The 20,996-nt window shown below is 42.9% G+C and overlaps 1 protein-coding gene across 14 annotated transcripts in view; it reads left to right on the top strand.

Annotated features, from left to right (window-relative positions):
- LOC309851020 (uncharacterized protein) overlaps positions 1–7,257 on the top strand; it is a 44,078-nt gene extending 36,821 nt beyond the window's left edge. For all 14 annotated transcript variants that reach the window (XM_082705744.1, XM_082705749.1, XM_082705742.1 and 11 more), the window contains one exon: positions 3,803–7,257. In XM_082705744.1, the coding sequence (XP_082561870.1) occupies positions 3,919–6,021 (2,103 nt within the window). In that variant the 5' untranslated portion in view covers positions 3,803–3,918 and the 3' untranslated portion in view covers positions 6,022–7,257. The remainder of the gene's footprint in view (positions 1–3,802) is intronic.
- Positions 7,258–20,996: the final 13,739 nt, after the last annotated feature.

Here is a 20,996-nt window from a genome sequence, read left to right as displayed (position 1 = left end):
TCTCTTATAAGTAGCATATTAGATTTTTGTTTTAACCAGATTTTGTTTTTAAGGCAGATGGTACAAAATTACCTCTAAATAACCTGAGGGAGTGTCCATATCTTTTGGAGTATTTAGTTTATATTTACATAATACAATTATATAGTGTTTAAATCTGTCATCTGACTATGAAAGTCTCTTTCCTGTTCTATATTCTCTTTTTCCCCATTTATGCCTTCAGGTTTATTAACTTTTATTTTTCTATTTCCTCCCTAATCACTTGGTAATTATAAATTTCTAGAATTATTTGTGTGGTGGTTAACTTTGAGATTAAAGCACACATCAATGATTCATCTTAGATTTTCTCTCTTAGATTAGATTTTCTCTCTTACCAAACAACACAGAGATCTTAGAATAACTTACTTTTTTAAAAAAAATATTTTATTTATTTGTCAGAGAGAGATAGAGGGAGAGAGAGCAAGCACAGGCAGACAGAATGGCAGGCAGAGACAGAGGGAGAAGCAGGCTCCCTGCTGAGCAAGGAGCCCGATGTGGGACTCCATCTCAGGACGCTGGGATCATGACCTGAGCCGAAGGCAGCCGCTCAACCAACTGAGCCACCTAGGCATCCCTTAGAATAACTTACTTAACCTGATTTCTATGTTGTTCAAATTATGTATTTTAATCCTATTTATATGTCAAATTTCAAAAGACTATGTTCTATGCAGTCAGTATTCATTTAGATTTACCTATAATTTTGCCTATACTTTCTCTTTTTATTTTTCCTCATTTCTAAGCTTCTACCTGGGATTATTTTTCTTCTGCATAAAGAATACCCTCTAATATTTAATTTTATTCATACCTGCCAATATCATATTCCCTCCATTTTTCTTTTTATCTTCATTTAATCTTCATTTGTGGATAATTTTTTGGTAGGTTTAGACTTCTAGGTTTGTATTAAATTCTTTCAGCATTATGAAGGTATCATTCCATTTTTTTCTGTCTTATATCATACCTGTTGACAAGTCAACCATCTGTTTAATTCAGGACTTGGCAAACCTTTTCTGTAAAAGGTAAGACAGTAGATATTTTAGGCATTTGGGGAATATGATAGCTCTTTTGCAACTATACCATTTAGCAATTAAAAGCACAAAAGCATCCAAAGACAAAGTGTTAACCAAAGAATGTGGTTATATTCCACTAAAATCTTATTTATGGACACTGAAATTTGAAATTCATATAATTTTAATGATTCATAATATATTTCCTTTGTATTTCTCCTACATGGGATTCATTTGGCTTCTAATATCTATGGCTTGATATTTTTTAAATGTTTTGGAAAATGCTTTGGTGTTAATGTCTTTGAATTTGATTTCATCTCATTCTGTCTCACACACCTTTCTAGTCTTCTGGGACATCTGTGATCGACCTTTTCACTCTATCCTGTATTTCTCTGTAATTTTTTAAAATAATTTTTTCAAGTTTTTCATCATGCTGTACTTCAATATGCATATTGTCTACTGACCTATTTTCCATTTTGTTAACACGCTCATGTGCCATATCTACTGTGCTTTTAGTCTTTGAGTTCTTATTGTCCAGTTCTAGAATTGCCAGTTGATTCTTATTTTAACTTCTATATTTAAACTTTCCAATTATTTGGTGAAATTATGGGTCTTGTCTTATTTTCTTAAATGTATAATCGTGATTATTTTAAGTTTATGTCTGAAACATCAATTGTCTGGATACCTTTTAAATCTGTTTGTATTATCTGTTTTTTTCTCTTGACTTTTTTCTTCTCTCTGTCTCTCTCTTTTTAATATTTATTTGAGAGAGAAAGAGAATGGGGGTGGGGAGGGAGAGAGAGAAACTTAAGCAGACTCTTTGGCTCAGCAAAGAGCCCAGTGCAGGGCTTGATCTCACAACCCTCCAAGCTGAAACCAGGAGTTGGACACTGACCAGCTGCAGCACCCAGGTGCCCCTCTCTTGACTTTTTGGTTGAGAGACATGACTTGTCAAGAGACACAAGACTTTGATCTTCTTATATGTTTATTATTTTTCATTGTCAAGCATTGATATGAGAACCTGTAAAAATAGTTTGAAGTTCTGGATTGTGTAACCTTTTTCCATGGAGAATTGTTTGCTTTGGTGGGCTGCTAGGGTAAAGGCTGTAACCATCCCCAGTTACCTTAATTGAATTAGACATTTAAGTGAACTGGGTTCTAGGGTTCTCCTCTTTGGTGTCTTGGAATTCAAATCTTTGTCCTTTTTTTTTTTTTGTAAAGATTTTATTTTTAAGTAATCTCTGCACCCAACATGGGGCTCAAACTTAAAACCCTGAGATCAAGAGTTGCACGGTCTACCAACTGAGCCAGCCAGGCGCCCCTCAACTCTTGATCTTTGTAAAAAAGGTTACACTGTGGGATGGTTGTCTTAAAACTTGCTTGTATATACAATTTAAAATTTTACTTTTTGAAAAATTTATTTATTTGAGAGAGACCGAACATGTGTGCCTGCACACGTGGGGGAAGAGGCAGAGGGAAAGAATCCTCAGGCAGACCCTCTGCTGAGTGTGGAGCCCACTGCAAGGCTCAGTCTCACAACCCATGAGATCATGACCTGAGCCAAAACCAAGAGATGGACACTCACCAAGTGAGCCACCCACGTGCCCGAATATTTTACCTTTTTTTAAAGGATTTATTTGAGAGTGAACTCAAGCAGAAGCAGGAGAGGGAGAGAGAATCTAAAGCAAACTCCACACAGCACAGAGCCCAACCCGGGGCTTGATCTCACAACTCTGAGATCACAACCTGAGCTGAAATTAAGACCTGGACACTTAACTAACTGTGACACCCAGGATCCCCAATAGTTTACTTTCAGAACAGTTTTATACTTTGTTTTTTTAAGTAGGCTCCACATGGAATGCAGCGTTGGGCTTGAACTCACAACCCTGAGAAAACCCGAGCTGAGATCAGAGTCAGATGCTCTTGATCAAGAGATCAAGAGTCAGTACAGAGCCACTCAGGCACTCTGTATTTTTATACTTCTTTTAAATTTCTAACTAATTTTCAGGCAATTATTTCTAAATGTTTAAAAACTAATTAGATCAAAACCTTTTGTGGATAGTGGAATGCTTCATGGCTTTAAAATTCAGTGTGTAAGTCGTTTTTATCCAGTTTTTTTGAACAAGCTTTTAGGCATGATCTTAAAACACAAGAAGGTTGCAAAACCACCCTTCATAATTATTATCACTGTTTGAAATATTAATAACTATAAACATTAATTTTGACTAATTTACTGTTCAGCCTACTTTCTGAAAAATCAAAGTGTTGTTTTCCATTAACATTTTATTAAAAACTACATAAAAAGATTTGAATAAGCTACTCTGACACAGAAAGTTGAGAAAGCCATCATTTAAAAAGCTAGCAAACGAGTGAGAATAAATAGAAAGTATGGTTGGGAGCAACATCTGGTTTGTAGAGTAAATGGGAATAAAAAAAATAATCACAACCTATGAAGAATGGTCTGGGAAAAAAAGTTTATTATTAAGGGAATGAAAAGAGAAGTATTAGAGATACCTAGATTCTAGGAGGGTTACCATGAATGAATATTTTTTGTAGGGGAAAAGTGAATTTGCTGCTTTGGTTCTTGACTCAACTGGCCTCCTTCAAACATACGTCTTTCTTCTTAAAAACAAGGCCAGTTTGCAAGCAGTTAAAACTTGACATTCATTATCAGCTAAGGTTTACATTTTATTTTCTTGTTTACTGAGATCTTCCTAACTTCAGAAATAGGAGTCATTTGCTTTCTTTTTTATTTCCCCCAGAGTTGGAGACCAAACCTGCAACCAAGAATGCTTTATCAACAGAGGATGGTTCTGAAGATGTATCACAAGAGACCATAATAGATAAACTCACAGAGAATGGTCTATGGAACTCAAGAATGGTAGGATTATGGAAATGGAATGAAAGGAAATTAAAATTGCAAAACAGTCAGGAAAATCATTTGAATCAAAAAATAGTTACTCACAAGAAAATTCCCTCTGGTCAAAGAAGATTTAGATTTGGATCTCTTCTTTTTCCTGAAGCAGGCATTATCACAGAAGAACCCCACAGCAAATGTCAAACACATGAGAATTCCACTGAGAATTTAGATTTGATTACAGATACCCATCTGGGGAAGAAACTTTGCAAGGATACAGAAGGCGGCAAAGCCATAAGGCCTACTTCAGAACTTACCATAGGGGAAAAATTCAATAATAAAGAAAAGCCCTATAAATGTAGTACATGTGAAAAGTCCTTCCGTTACAGGTCATTGCTCATTCAACATCAGAGAACTCACACTAAAGAAAAACCTTATGAATGTAATGAATGTGGGAAAATGTTTAGCCAGCCTTCATATCTCAGTCAACACAAAAAAATTCACACAGGAGAAAAACCCTATAAATGCAATGAATGTGGAAAGGCCTTCATTGCTTCTTCATCACTTATGGTACATCAGAGAATTCATACTAAGGAGAAACCTTATCAGTGCAATGTCTGTGGAAAGTCTTTTAGCCAGTGTGCTCGCCTTAATCAACACCAGAGAATTCAAACCGGAGAGAAACCCTATAAGTGTAGTGAATGTGGGAAAGCATTCAGTGATAAATCAAAACTTGCAAGACATCTGGAAACTCACAATAGAGAGAAACCCTACAAATGTAATGATTGTGGGAAAGCCTTTAGGAATAAGTCATATCTTAGTGTACATCAGAAGACCCATACTGAAGAGAAACCATATAAATGCAATGAGTGTGGGAAATCTTTCAAGAATACCACAATTTTTAATGTCCATCAGAGAATTCATACTGGAGAGAAACCCTTTAGATGTAATGAATGTGGGAAAGCCTACAGAAGTAATTCAAGCCTTATTGTACATATAAGAACTCATACTGGGGAAAAACCCTATGAATGTAATGAATGTGGGAAAGCATTCAATCGTATAGCAAATTTCACAGAACATCAAAGAATTCATACAGGAGAAAAACCCTATAAATGTAATGAATGTGGGAAAGCATTCATTAATTATTCATGCCTTACCGTACACCACAGAATGCATACAGGAGAGAAACCTTATAAATGTAATGAATGTGGAAAGGCCTTCATGCGTTCTTCATCCCTAATTATACATCAGAGGATTCATACTGAAGAGAAACCTTACCTATGTAATGAGTGCGGGGAATCTTTCAGAATAAAATCACACCTAACTGTACATCAGAGGATTCATACTGGAGAGAAACCATATAAATGCACCGACTGTGAGAGGGCATTTACCAAAATGGTAAATCTCAAAGAACATCAGAAAATTCATACTGGAGTGAAACCTTATAAATGCTGTGATTGTGAAAAATCGTTCAGGACTAAGTCATATCTTATTGTACATCAAAGGACCCATACTGGAGAAAAACCATATAAGTGTAATGAATGTGAGAAAGCTTTCACTAATACGTCACAACTTACTGTACATCAAAGAAGGCACACTGGAGAAAAACCCTATAAATGTAATGAGTGTGGGAAGGTTTTCACAAGTAACTCAGGCTTTAATACCCATCAAAGAACACATACTGGAGAGAAACCATTTAAGTGTAATGACTGTGGGAAAGCATTTAGCCAGATGGTACATGTCACAGAACATCAGAAAATCCATAGCGGAGAGAAACCCTATAAATGTGATGTCTGTGGAAAAGCCTTTAGGAGAGGTTCATACCTTACAGTGCATTGGCGAACACATACTGGAGAAAAACCCTACACATGTAAGGAATGTGGAAAAGGTTGTATCACTCTATCGCAGCTAACTCTCCATCAGAGAATTCATACTGGGGAAAGGCCCTATAAATGTGAAGAATGTGGAAAAGCCTTCAGAACCAACTCAGACTTTACTGTACATCTGAGGATGCATACTGGAGAAAAACCCTATAAATGTAATGAGTGTGGGAAAGCCTTTAGGAGTAGCTCCAGCCTTACTGTACATCAAAGAATCCATCAAAGAGAAACTCAGCTAATATAAAGATTAATAAAGCATTCATCCAGATGCCAAAACCACAAGAAGAATCAAACTGTATCTTTTATGGACAATTCACCAGAGAAAATACACACTTAAGAGATACTTTAGAGGGGGTGTCTGGGTGGCTCAGTTGGTTAAGCATCTTCACTCAGGTCATGATTCTGGGGTCCGGGGATGGAGCCCCACATCGGGCTCCCTGCTCAGCGGGGAGTCTGCTTCTCCCTCTGCCCCTCCCCCTGCTCTTGCTCTCTCTCTCATGCTCTCTTTCAGATAAATAAAGTCTTTTAAAAAGAGAGAGATACTTTAGAAACATAAGAATGTGTTAAAGCATACCATCATTAAATCTTAGAAGTTCTAAGAAAATTAACAATAGAGAAAAATAATGGACAAATGAAAATATTCATCCAGATTTCATACTGTACTCAACAAATCATCTTCAGTGAATTGCCTATATATTTTTGGCCTATTTTTATATTGGTTTGACTTTCTTATAAATCTGGAGGTGCTCTTTATATGTTTGAAATATTAATCTTTTTTCATGTTTGTTGCAAATTTTTTTAATCTAGTGATTGTCTTTATGCTTTTTTTATATAGTAAAAGAACATTTTAATTTTTCACAGTAAGATATTTATATATTCTCCTTTTTAGATTGTTACTTTACTCTTTTAAAAAGTTAAAATGGTCTCCTTAATCCCTAATTTGTTTCTGAGATTTTGATTATTTTTTACATTAAAGTCTTTAATCCATCTGGACTAGATGGCTAATCATAGAAGAGCAAATGGCGATTAATCTCTGAAAGTGTTAATGAATCTAAGAAGTACTCAGGGAAATGTGAATTAAAACAACCAATGAAAAACAAAAAAGAACACACAAAAATCCCCAACCAATGAGCTATCACTTTGACTTCGTGAAGTTGGCAAAAATTAAAGAGATCTTTTGCTAGTGCATTTTGGGAAACCATCTACTTTTACAAAAAGGTTATATATCAACTTATATTTCCAGCAGCAATTCAGCAATATGTAAGTTTTTAAATTTTTAAAATAAAAATCCTTTGACCTAGCAGTCTCATGTTGGGAATCTTCCCCCACAGAAGTAACATCTTCAATGCATAAAGATACAATTAAGGCGTTTTGTTGAACTATTGTTTGTAGAGGCAAGTAGAAAACCAAGTGGAGACAAAGTGAATGACCATTAATGGGGGAATGGTTGAATAAATGGTGATATAACCATTCTGTGGAACAGCATGAGAATGATTTTTAAAATTAGTTATATGTACACTAGTTGATCTCAAGGTATTTCCACAATTTTGGTAATTGCTTTATTACAGAGTTTTATGTGTACAGGGCATTTTTAGAGAGTGAAATAGAACAGAAAAGAAGAAAAAACACTAGAATGATGAAGACAAAACTTGGGAACCTGAGGTTAAAGATGACAGACACGCAGGACACCTGGGTGGCTCAGTCAGTTAAGTGTCTGACTCTTGGTTTGGGCTCCGATCATGGTCTTAGGGTCATGAGATCAAGCTCTGTTTGGGAGCCTGCTTAAGATTCTCTCTCTTCCTGGGGGCACCTGGGTGGCTCAGAGGGTTAAGCCTCTGCTTTAGGCTCAGGTCATGGCCCCTGGGATCGACCCCCACATCTGGCTCTCTGCTCAGCAGAGAGCCTGCTTCCCTCTCTCTCTCTCTCTCTGCCTACTTGTGATCTCTCTCTCCCTGTGTCAAATAAATAAATAAAATTTTTAAAAAATTACAGCTTCCCTCTAGGATGAGATCAGATGTGTGAGACCAGCTGTCACTGCTCTTGTCGATGTTGTAATGATTTCCCTAGATTACGCCAAAATGTTTGGGGTAACTGAGCATTTCTGGTGCCCACATGTGGAGACCAGGCACAGTTTGAGAAAGGTATAGGATATCATTGCCTGGCTCGGTGGCAAAGGCAGTCTCACACAAGGGTCAGGGTTGGGGGCAGGAATCAGGCTGGGAAGGAGATCAGTTCTAACAGGTTGGTCTCTTCTGCCTGAATCCGTATCTGGAGAAAAGGTGAAGGTGGGTTAGCTTCTAAACTCTTGGGGAGGGGCGCCTGGATGGCTCAGTGGGTTAAGCCTCTGCCTTCGGCTAAGGTCATGGTCCCAGGGTCCTGGGATGGATCCCCACATCAGGCTCTCTGCTCAGCGGGGAGCCTGCTCCCCCCTCTCTGCCTGCCTCTCTGCCTACTTGTGATCTCTCTTTCAAATAAATAAATAAATAAATAAATGAAATCTTTAATAAATAAATAAACTCAACTCTTGGGGAGGGTGGCCAGGAGGAAAGAATTCCCACATGCATAGGGTTTGGGTCTCTACGCAGGAGACACACTACCAATGCCCCAGAACTACTACAAGCTCAAAGTAGCTTGTGTCTTTTGTTTTGTTTTATTTGTTTTGAGAGGGGGAGGTAGAGGGTGAGAGAGAGAGAAAATATTAAGCAGCTGCACACCCAGCAGGGAGCCCGATGTGGGGCTCGATCTCACAACCTTGAGATCATGAACTGAGCTGAAATCAAGAGCCAGATGCTTAACTGACTGAGCCCCAGAGGCGCCCCTAAAGTGGCTGGTTTTTGAAGGTCCAAATTAATCCGTGAGGCTGACATACATCAAAGCGGTTTTGCCCACCCAGCTCAGCCTTGATTAGCTGAGGGCCAGCGGTGGCCCTGGGAGAGCACAAACCTGGGAGTCAGAGAGACCGGCTGGAACCCCATTGCTGCTCCTTACTAGCTGTGTGACCTTGAGCGAGGTACTCGTGCTTCCCTGAGCCCCCGTTTTCTTACCTGTAGAAGATACATAGTCCCCACCCCGCAGGGTGCTGTCCTATGAGGACTAATTAATTTAATTAGGTGAGCATGGAATTTCTTTCTGCTGCCTCTGCATTCCACTCACTACCAACACACACACACACACACACACACACACACACACACGGCATCTTACCTGCAAAGTGACCAGTCCACTCACTACACACACACACACACACACACACACCATCTTACCTGCAAGGTGACCAGAGGGCATAAGCCAATGATGGGGAACTAGCACCACTTCTACCGAAAGAGGCTTTGGGGCTGAGAAGTCCACCTGGAGATTTCTCAGATACCCATGCTGCCAGCAGCCTGTAGACTGCGTGCCAGTCCCCTGGCTGTCGTCCTTTCTGCCTTGTGTTCTTCACGATTCCGATTAGACGGTCTTCCCATACGGCCTCAGTCTCTACTTTCCTTTCCCACCCTCTCGCACCGTTTGGAGAGCCCCAGAGAGCAGGGCTGCTTCACCCTTCCCGTTCTGCTGCCCTATCTAGGACCGCACCCACGGCCACCTGCCGGGCTCAGCCAGCGGGAAGTCGGGAAAAGGCTGGGGGGCCAGAGTAGGAGGGTGTGGGAGGGTGTGGGGTGAAACCAGGCTGTGCTGCGGCCAGCGACTCGCCCCTCAGTAATTCCCTTGCTGCACCCCTTCTGCAAAATGGAGCTCATACTTCTGCTTAGCTCGTGGGTGAGAGTCAGGGTCAAGCGAAGGGATGCATGTGAAGAACTATCCAAGTACTGTTATCCGGGAAAGCGGGGGAAACTCACATTTTATCATCATCTCTCCTTCATGCAGCGTTTCAAAGTCAATCGAGCAAAGTTTCTGCTCCCCAGAAGCCCGTCAATCTCTAGGCTTTCAAATGGCCCTTTGACTTTGAAAGGTGGAACACAAGGGCCTTGGCTCGACGTGTTTTATAATGCACGAGGGGGAGGATGGAGACAAGCACAGAAAAGCTGGAAGCCCAGCTGCTGGCAGTTGACGAGCAGAGCCAGTTAGGGAGAGAGATGCGAACCGTGGTTCTCACACTTCGCGCGGGCTTCAGAATCGCCTCGAGGCCTTAATAAACCAGACTGCTTCGCCCGGTCCCCAGAGTTTCTGATTCCTAAATCCAGGCTGGGAGCCCCAGAATTTACATTTCTAAGAAATTTCTGGATGGTGCTGACGCCGCTGGTGGGGAAATCGCACTTTGAGAAACACGACTGTGAGCTATGCTTGCGTCTGAGAACCGAACTTCGCTTTAAAAATGAAAGCGGGGGTGGGGGTGGGGGTGGGGTGCATGGCTGGCTCAGTGGGTTAAAGCCTCTGCCTTCGGCTGGGGTCATGATCCCGGGGTCCTGCAATGGAGCCTGGACGGGCTCTCTGCTCAGCAGGGAGCCTGCTTCCCCTTCTCTCTCTGCCTGCCTCTCTGCCTACTTGTGATCTCTTCCTGTCAAATAAATAATAAAATCTTTAAAAAAAAAAAAAAGAATTTTGTAACTATATGAGGTGATGGATGCTAACCATACTCTTCACAATATAGGTGTATGTCAAATCATTATCTTGTACACGTACAACTAGGCTACGTTGTATATCAATAACACCTCAAAAAATGTGTTTTTTTGTTTTTATGCATTTAAGAGAGAGAAAGACAGTGAAAGCCAAGGAGGGTGAAAGGCAGAGGGATAAAGAGAAACAGACTCCCTGCTGAGCTGGGAGCCTGATGCAGCCTCAATCCCAGTACCTGGAGATCATGACCTGAGACCAAGGCTGATGCCTAACCATCTGAGCCACCCAGGTGCCCCAAAAAATGTGTTTTAAAAATGCATATTTGGGGGCGCCTGGGTGGTTCAGTGAGTTATGCCTCTGCCTTCGGCTCAGGTCACAATCTCAGGGTCCTGGGATCAAGCACCGCATGGGGTTCTCTGCTGGGTGGGGAGCCTGCTTCCTCCTCTCCCTGATGCTCCCAGATGAGTACTGCTAATTCGTCAAGATTCTAAATGTACCTGCACTCTGACCCAGCTCTCACATTTCCAGGAGCCTGTCCTACAGAAATAACAGCAACACCACAGAATTGCTTGTATCAGCAAAAAATTGCAACGACCCAAATGCCTATCAATAAGAATATATTTGAATAAATTCTAGTCCATGTAATATCAGAACACTATGTATCCACTTACAAAATGCGGTAGCTCAAAAAACAAAATGAGGTAGCTCTAAATTACTTTGTTCACAGTATAGTGTTGAGAATTAAAAGGAGTTGCAAAACAAAACCAACAGTACGAGACTAATTATATGTGTGTATACATACACAAGTACACAGAAATCTGGCCAGGTCCACGTCAAACAGTTCTAAAGGCTTGAAAAATTGAAGGGGGAACAGAACAACCCTTTTTAGTTTATAATAGTTCATATTTATAGTTCGTAGTTTATATTTAGTTTATATACTTAGTTTTTTTAGTTTATATACTTATATTTATTTATTTATTTGACAGAGTAAGAAGGGGAGAGAACACAAGCAGGGGAAGAGGGAGAAGCAGACTCCAGCTGAGCAGAGAGCCCCATGCCGGGCTGGATCTCAGGACTCCGAGATCCTGACCTGAGAGGAAGGCAGACGCTTAACCGACTGAGCCACCCGGGGCCCCCAGTGTATATACTTGTATATTATTTGACCCTATTGTAAAATTATTTTCATTTTTGTAATGTAAAAACAGTTTGTGTCTGTCTGTGTTGAAAGGAGAAAGACTGCTCCAATCAACTCTGCCCCTGGTGAACTGTTATGGGCTCGGCAGCAGGCGTCATGACTGCCATCTGGTGGTCACACAGAGTCATGACAAATTGCGCATCTGAACGTTTCTCCATGTCTGCACTCTTGCCATTTGGGGCCAGATAAATGGGGGTGGGGTGGGGTGGGAGGCTGTCCTGTGTGTTGCAGGATGTTTAGTAGCGTCCCTTGCCTCTAACTTCTAGATGCCAGTGATACCCTCTCCCTAAGTTGTGACAACTTAAGAGGTTTCTAGGCTGGCAATTCTCCCCCCACAAAGGGGACAGGGCACAACTGACTTTGGTTGAGAACCCTGATCTAAGAGAATGGAAGTCTTGTGAATGTACAGTAAACATACAAGATGTGCTCATTTGTTCACTCACAAAACTATTACAGTAGGGGCTCCTGCGTGGCTCAGCGGGTTAAGCCTCTGCCTTCAGCTCAGGTCAAGGTCTCAGGGTCCTAGGATCATGTCCTGCACTGGGATCTCTGCTGAGCAGGGAGCCTGCTTCCTCCCCCTCTGCCTGCCTTTCTGCCTACTTGTGATCTCTCTCTCTGTGTCATATAAATAAATAAAATCTTTTAAAAAGATTACAGTAGACAAGGTATCTTTACGAGATCTGTTTCTAATGTCAGCTGGAACCAACGATCTCTGACCCATGGTTGTGCCCACACAGAATTCTTTTCATAGCTTTGCAATACTCTGAGGCTTAAATTCAGTAGCAAGAAAAGCCATTCTTGGGCTCCCGGGCGGCTCAGTCAGTTAAGCATCTGCCTTTGCCTCAGGTCATGATCTTGGGGTTTATGACCTTGGGCTCCCTACTCAGTGGGGAGTCTGCTTCTCCCTCTCCCTCTGCCCCTTCTCACTGCTTGTGCTCTCTCTGTCAAATAAATAAATAAATAAGATCTTTTTTAAAAGAAAGAAAAAGAAAAGCCATTCTTATCCAGTGAATCCCTAACTGCCTTAAGTAAATCCCAGCATGGGTGCCCCACACCCCGCTCCCAGACCCACAGCAGGAATTCACAGCCCCCTACGTTGTGGCCTCAGCCCAGTGCCCCAGGCAGTAAGTGCCACAAAACAGTAAGCCGGTCACCTCCTGTCCCTCACTCAGCCGACTGATTTACCCTGTGTGGAACCATCCCTATGTCCATTGCACTCACAATATTACTGCCTTAGAGTCTACAGGTTACCAAGAAGTATTTGGCAGGTGGGGGGTGGAGGGGGTGGGGGGTAGGAGGGTGGAATGTGGGGCGGGGGGACCTCTGTGGAAATTAACCTCTGCTATTGATTACCCCCGCCCCCCCAAACCCACAGAAACCACAGAAACAAAAACCTCAAACATGGCCTTGGGCATCCCAGTTAATCTCAACAGATCTCGATCTCCTTATTTATGAAACAGAAGATGAATACTACATATTTGAAGCTCCTTTTCGGTTCTAAAATCTATGATTAGAGAAAACTGGAAATGATCCACCATAGGCTTTGCTATGCCAATGGCAATGTAAGTATTTTCTCCAGTAAGGATTATCCTGTATAAAATTGAGCAGGTGTTACTGGAGTCTTTTTATTTATCTGTCTATTTTAATTCCAGGACTTGGGTGTCCTATAAGAATTGTAATTGCTGAATAAGCATAGAATTCTAAACTGCAGTTTCCTGAAACCTTTTTTTTTAAGATTTTATTTATTTATTTGATAGAGATCACAAGTAGGCAGAGAGGCACACAGAGGAAGGGAAGCAGGCCCCCTGCCGAGTAGAGTCCGATGCGGGGCTCGATCCCAGGACCCTGGGATCATGACCCAGGCCGAAGGCAGAGACTTTAACCCACTGAGCCACCCAGGTGCCCTGCCGATACATTTATTGTATTTCTGGGGCTGTGTTGTTTTTGCCAGTGGGCATTATCTGATATCAATACTATATGAATTGTATTCTCATTTTCATTATATTAATATATTCATATTTATTTTATGTGTAGTATGTAAGTTATCTGGTGCTGATTAAGGTTAACTGAAAACAGAAGGTTTTATTTTATTTATATGATCTCTCTAGGATGAATTCACAGAGCTAGGTTAAAAGCTCAGTGATGACAGGTCCCCTCAAATTCACAGCATTTGTAAGACTTCTTGTTAGTGTGAATTGTCCAATAAAGAGTAAGGGGGGAGCTAAGACCAGGGGCTTTGACACGGTAGTTGCATCCATATTCTTCTCTCTGGTGTGAGTGTTGGAAGAGCAAGATGTGTGTCACGGTCAAGGGTGTTCCACTTTTGAAATATTCGGAGGGTTTCTTTCAAGTATGGATTATTTTATATCAAATTAGGTTTCCGTGATTACTGAAGGCCATTCCATACTTACTGCATTATATGGCTTCTTTCTAGCATAAGCCTTTGGTTTGGTTTGGTTTTTGGTTTTAGGTTTTTAAGAGAGAGAGAGCTCAGGGGTGGGAGGGGTAGGAGAGGGAGAGAGAGAATTGTAAGCAGGCTTCGCACTCAGCACAGAGCCTGATGTAGGGCTCAGTCTCATGACCCTGAGATCATGACCTGAGCCAAAACCAAGAGTCAGAGGCTTAATGGACTAAGCCACCCTAATGCCATTTTATTTTAAATTCTAGTATGGTGAACATAGTGTTATATTAGTTTCAGGCTTTCACAGTCTTATTCAAACACAGACATTCCAGAGAAGAGACATTCTGCAGAGATCTTTCTACTACTCTTTTGAGCCTGTGCTCTACGTAACTCCAGAGGTGAGGGTAGGGGGGCACTACTCACATGTACCCTGGTGCTAATATCACTTGGAATCCTTTAAAAGTGGTCCTGCTAAGAGGATAAATAAAATCTTAAAAAAAAAAAAAAGATGGTTATATGGCAAACATTTACAATTCAGTTGGGATCAGTTGCGAGTTAGAAAACAGAAGATCTTTGAGACTATGGGTTATGGAGACACTTGGGAAAATTTCAAAATATTTGAAATGCCTAGGAAACGTTGTGCATGTTTTCCTGACTCGGTGCTGTTGGTAGCTTGAAATCAGCCATGATGGCATTACTTGCACCGCAGAAAATGGCTAATACTACAAATCCAGACTCTCCCCGCTCTCCCTCCCAAAGTCTAGTTGTTGAGAATTTCCCAGCATACCCTTGGGTGTACCAAGTTCCACACACACCTCTCTATGAGAGAAGGTGCACCTCTCCAATAAAATCAAGTTTCCCCAGCTTATATGTGGAGTCAAAAAAAAATAACAAAACATAAAAAGACTCAGAGATACAGAGAACAAGCTGGCAGCTGCCAAAGGGTAGCGGGATAGAGGGATAGGCAAATTAGGAAAGAAAATTGCTTCCAGTTATACAATACATAAGTCACAGAAATGAAAAGTACAGCTTTGGGAATATGGCCAATAGTATTATAATAGTTGGTGATAAATGGTAGCCGCCCTTATCATTGTGAGCATTCCACAACATATACAATCATCCCTTCACTATGTTGTATACCGACACTCAGATGTCAACTATCCTCCAATTAAAAATAAAAAGTTTTGAGATTCCCTAGCTTAAAATCCCCTTTTTAAATGCTTGCCTTATTATTTTCCTAAAAAATATCAGGAAGTTTGTCTCTCAGTATCTAAATAAGGTACAAGAAAATTATCTTTGATATTATCTTAGCCTGCCATTTCTGTCCTCTGTGAACAGTAAGACATGAAAAACTCTCCCCCTCAACCTAGCCCAACCCTCACAGTTGCCCGGCCTACCCACTGCGATTCTCGGGTCACAAGCCCTTCTGTTTTCTGCTCACACGGCCAAGAGAGCAACACAAGCTCTGGGGGAAGGTATGTAGGTGACTTTTGGGTGGGCAACTTGACAATATTTGTTTAAAATATGGGTATAATTTTGGGGTACCTGGATGGCTCAGTCATTAAGTGCCTGCCTTCGGCTTGGGTTGTGATCCCAGGGTCCTGGGATCAAGCCCTACCTCAGGCCAAGAAGTCTGATTTCCCTCTCCAACTCCCCTTGCTTGTGTTCCTGCTCTCACTCTTGCTCTTTCAAATAAATAAATAAAATCTTAAAAAAAAACCATTAAAATACATGTATAATTTGACCAATAAATTCCACTTCTGGCACTTCATCTTAAAGATACAACCAGTCAGGGGGTACTGGGGAGGCTCAGTCAGTTAAGTATCAGACTCTTGATTTCAGCTCAGGTCATGATCTCAGGGTTGTGAGATCGAGCACACCTCAGGCTCCACACTCAGTGTAGAAACTGCTTGGGATTCTCTCCCTTTGCCTCTGCCCTCCAACCTTTAACATGCTCTCTAAATAAATAAGTAAAAAAAAAAAAAAAGTTATACGGCAAAGATGTACAAAGTGCCAATTAAGACTCCAAAAGCAAACCTCAACCAATGAGGAATGGAAGTCGGTGAATAAACACCCATGTTCCTGGACCCTTCCTGGGCAAGTCTGAGACGTCATCTACACAGTCTCTCAGGGGGTCCACAGAGGCAGTGAGCTTCAATGGTCACCTGCTCATTAACTGCCCTTTATTGACTTTCCTTCCTGTTTCACTACCCCATTTCCTCACCATGGTTTTTGGGATCACCTCCAGATTAACTACTTGCCTCCTAAACTCTTGTCTGAGTCAGCGTTGGGGGAAGCCCCCGCTAAGACCGTGTGTTTAAACCCAAACCCCTAAGTTATTCATGGGTCCTTGTATTGACTTATCTTCACCACACACAAGCACATGCACAGGTGGGGAGGGGTAGAGGGAAAGACTCCCTCGCTGAGCACAAACCCCTATATATGGGGCTGGATCCCACCACCCATATCAAGACCTGAGCTGAAACCAAGTGGAAGTCTGTTGCTTAACCAACTGAACCACCCAAGACTCCAAGAGCCATTTTGTTAAAACAATAATTGTTACTCAAATACAAACTGTTCTGGGGACGCCTGGGTGGCTCAGTTGGTTGGACGACTGCCTTCGGCTCAGGTCATGGTCCCGGAGTCCCGGGACTCCCGCATCGGGCTCCCAGCTGCATGGGGAGTCTGCTTCTCCCTCTGACCTTCTCCTCGCTCATGCTCTCGCTCACTGTCTCTCTCTCAAACTGTTCTGTAAAGCTTTGTAAAGTTACTTCCTCAAATGCAAATTGTTTTGTAAAGTCAGACATTTAATTGATTAGTCTTGCAGTTCCTTGGTGAGCATTTTTCCTTTCGAAACTGATTGCTTAGGGGCGCCTGGGTGGCTCAGTGGATTAAAGCCTCTGCCTTCAGCTGGGGTCATGATCCCAGGGTCCTGGAATGGAGACCTGCATCAGGCTCTCTGCTCAGTGGGGAGCCTGCTTCCTCCTCTCTCTCTCTGCCTGCCACTCTGCCTACCTGTGATCTTTCCGTGTCAAATAAATAAAATCTTAAAAAAAAACCTGATTCTTCAAGTCTACTTCAGTGTTTCTACTAGAAGATTCATAATGGTTTTGTAAGTCATTTTAGGTCTTTCAAGTAGGAATTTGATTGTGAGGGAAGGTTTGAAATAAAAAGTTTAGACATTAATTCATAGTAAGGACTAAAATTTTGCACACGAAAAATACCTGGAAACATTTTCTTACCCTATTATATAATATTTTTACTGTCATTAAACAATCGGCCTGAATATTCCTCCCCTAAGTGAGGGAGTGGACAAAAAGGGTTCCCATCCGGACGCCTGGGTGGCTCAGTTGGTTAAGCGTCTACCGTTGGCTCAGGTCATGATCCCAGTGTCCTTGGATCAAGTCCCACATCGGGCTCCTTGCTCAGCAGGGAGCCTGCTTCTCCCTCTGCCTCTGCCTGCCACTCTGTCTGCCTGTGCTCACGGGCTCGCTAACAAATAAATAAATAAAATCTTTAAAAAGAAAAGGGGGGGGGGGTCCCCATCTTTACTCTTTGAGAAGTCCAATGCCGTGATGAAGAGGGACGAAATAAAATCTTAGCACTCAGCACCATAGCAAAGTTGGACAAGAGCATCGGCATGCGGGGAATTGGGCCGGCTTAGTGCTCCTTCCTGCCAACACAGGAGTCCTGAAACAGGAAAAGGAGTCAGGAGGAGACCGGGATGGCACCCAGCCACCTTGCTGGAAATTCCCCCCCATCGATTTAAGACACCATCCGAATGGGGGCCTTCCTTGGCTAGGGACAGTCTCGCCTGCAGTTTCTTCCTGTGCAGGCTCCAAAGGCTCCAGACGGAGTCCTGCGCCCTCTCGAACATGTCCCCGCGCTCCCTGCTCCTCCACCCCCCAGGAGGAACGGGTTCCCCGCCGCACCCACGGTCAGTGGCTCTCCGGGCTCCCACAGTGGACACAGCGGGACTCGCCGCCCCACAGCAGAGAACCGCCCAAGGCCACCGCCCGTCCTTGGCGCCCGAGTCGCTGCGCCGCGGTACGAGCCACCAGGCCGGCACCTGCCCGGCCGCGCAGCCTCTCCAGGAGTGACCGCGGTGAGCTGGCGCATGGACCCGAAGCGCAGCCGCAGCGCCCCGGGCCTGCTCGCTGGGGAGTTCCGGAAGTGGCGGCGGAGTCAGCACGCGGGCCGCGCGGGAATCAGTCCCGCCCCACGGTCTGCTATGACACGTAGCTCCGCACTGGGATCAGTCGACCGGAGCCCGCGGGGATCCCAACGCACACCCCAAGACAAACGGCGCCACACCTCTCGGCCCGGAAAGCAATGCGCCTGCGCACCGAACTCTCTCGGTCTCCGAGCAACAGCGTGGCTTCCTGGCCAATCAGCAGCGGCTGCGTTTCCTCGCCCCGCCTCCAAGCGACTCGCCCGCGTCTGGTCTCCATGACAACTCCTGAGCGTCTCTCCCCGTCCCACAAACGGTGAACCCAACCTCCAAGAGCATCAGCGCCAAGAGACGAAAAAGGCAGGAGGAAGGGGGCTAATTTCTGTGCTTATCATCTTAAGCAGGTAGGGCTGTCGTAAGAGGCAAAGGTCTTCACGGCCCCACCTGATCGATGAACAAGAACAGGAGAAAGAAAGATCCAGAACCAGGAACAAGAGGCCGGGGAGCTGCGCGAATGTGAGCGTCCCTGAAAGAGGAAGCCAGAGGACACGTTCTGAAACGTGAAGGACAAGGGCCCCGGGCTGGCCCAGTCGGAAGAGCGAGGGGCTCTTGATGTCCTTGTGGGGCTGAGCCCCACCTTGGGTGGGAGATCTCAAAACTAAATAAACGGCCTTTACAAATAAAAGATTAAAAAATCTTTTTAAAGTCAAAAATGAAAGTGAGAAATAACCACCGGCAACTAAGGATGCGAAGACGAAATATCCTCCCAAAATGGCAGAGACGATGGACAACCTTGTAGCCAACACAGAAAGCGAAGAGCTTTTCGCCAGGGGCAAGGCAAGGGCGCGCTCCAGGAGGGAGGGAACCGACCCCTCAAAGGACAGGGTCTGCGACTGCCCTCCCCTCGGACCAGCTTGGCAGGGAAGGACCCCACCCCGCCCACCCCGCCAACTCATCTTTGATTTACCAGCCTTCTCCTCTGCTGGAGACCTTTCCTCTCATGGCAAACGGAACAATGACATCACTGGACTAGGAATAATGTTGGAAGGGTCCCAGGAATCCTATGCTGCACTCTTAAAACGGCAAGAAATAAAAGGCAACGAATCTCATGGATTGTCTCTTTCTTCTCCTAATTTCCTCAAACTCTGACCTCTAGATTTTCCTCCACAGAGAAACCTCTGAATCCCTTCTCCTGTGTGCTTATTACCATGTCAGTCATCAAGTACGGGGGCGGGGGCAGGATTCAGAAAGCCTTCTTCAGGAGGGACTATCAGCCCCACTCTCTGCTCTTAAGAGGCCCCGGTCCTTGTCACAGTTAAGAATCTCAAGGACCACACAGAAGTTCTCAAAAACACTGGCCTCTCTCAAAAGGGACTGGTAAGTAAAGTTGGGCTGTTCTGTCCAAGGAAAACCACTTTTTCCTATATGCTATTCAATATCTTATTGCATTTATAGCAGTTGCCTAAGTAGGCACCATAACCTGGATTATATTAGAGGAGGCATCCCTTAATCCAGAAATGTTTCCTTTGAAGCCTACACAGGAACAAATCCCAACGATACTGTCCCATCCAACACGGCTTCTTTTGGATGGTGTCTTAATGTGAAGTGTGCTCTAACTCCGAGCTCTAAGTCAATAAAGAAGCGTCTACTCTTGGCATATTGTCCTCCCGAAGGCTCCCAGATTGTACAACAGGGAGAAAAGCCAAATTTGGACATCCGTGATTCCATCAGTCCCTGATGCTTCTACCATCCATAACAAGCGCCCTGGTAACTGGCACGCTCAGTAGCCTTCCTCAATCCTTATCTCAGAGCCACACATACATATACACATGTGCAGAGAGGCAGTAGAGTAAACAGGTTAAGAACAAGGACTCTTGAGCCGGACTCCCTGAGTTTAAATCTCAGACCCACAGTTTCCAGGTCAGCCAGTGACTTTCCCTTTCTGAGTCCTAGTGGCCTCCTCTACAAAATAGGGATACGGTGTGCCTATTTAAGGGCATTGTTGGAAGAAATGAATGAATTGATGCATACAAAAGTGACTGAACAGTGTCTAGCATGGAATAAACCTTTACTACAAGTATTAGCTATTACTGTCATGGAAATCCTCTGAAGGGGTCTGGGAAGAACTGAAATACAAAGAAAAAACAAATTATACACTGAATTCTGCCTTACTTTATGCTTATAAAAGGAAAGGAATGGAATATCAATGCCTACCTCTTGAGTTGCCTTTCTAGGATAAGGGGAAAAGCCAGGTAACTTTCCTTTCTTACATTTACTAAAGAGGAGATACAAATGAGGTCTGCCTTATAAACTGAGGCAATGCTATGGATACCTCAGGCCAGGTTTATTTGGGGAAATGGATTTTTTTTTTTAACCTAGATGAAACAGAAGTATTTCCCAGTTCTCCATGATGCTGTATCATAGCAACCTTCCTACTAGGATGAATCAGCATATCTTCTCATATCATCAACTCTGGCCAATTGAGTAGAAACATTCATGGAGAGGAGTTAAGTAATACACAAATGTAAATGTGTTGGCTGTGTCTCTCAATTCTTTGGAGAAACAAAATCACTTTCAGTGGTGAGCCTATAAGATGGAAATAGAGTATTATCAATATTGTCCTTATAAATCTCTGTGTTGCTCATAAAATGCAGTAACAGCTTTGTGTATAACTCTGATAATGCAGGCTATTATGTGTTCATACATATAAATGTACAGGTAAACAACATAATGCTTTATTTCTATGTAAAATATAATTTTACAGTATTTCTAATTTCACTAATTTATCTGTTGGGCTTTTTTTGGAGGCGAGTGTCTTGGTGCATATGGTTGAATTCTTATTAAGTAAAATGTAAGTATGATATGATTTTTCCCAAGATGGATATCTCAAGCCACTAT

Source organism: Mustela nivalis (genome assembly GCF_964662115.1).
Source record: "Mustela nivalis genome assembly, chromosome: 17".
NCBI lineage: Eukaryota > Metazoa > Chordata > Mammalia > Carnivora > Mustelidae > Mustela > Mustela nivalis.
The sequence above is the reverse complement of the archived record's forward strand: the minus strand, read 5'-3'. Positions and strand labels throughout refer to the sequence as shown.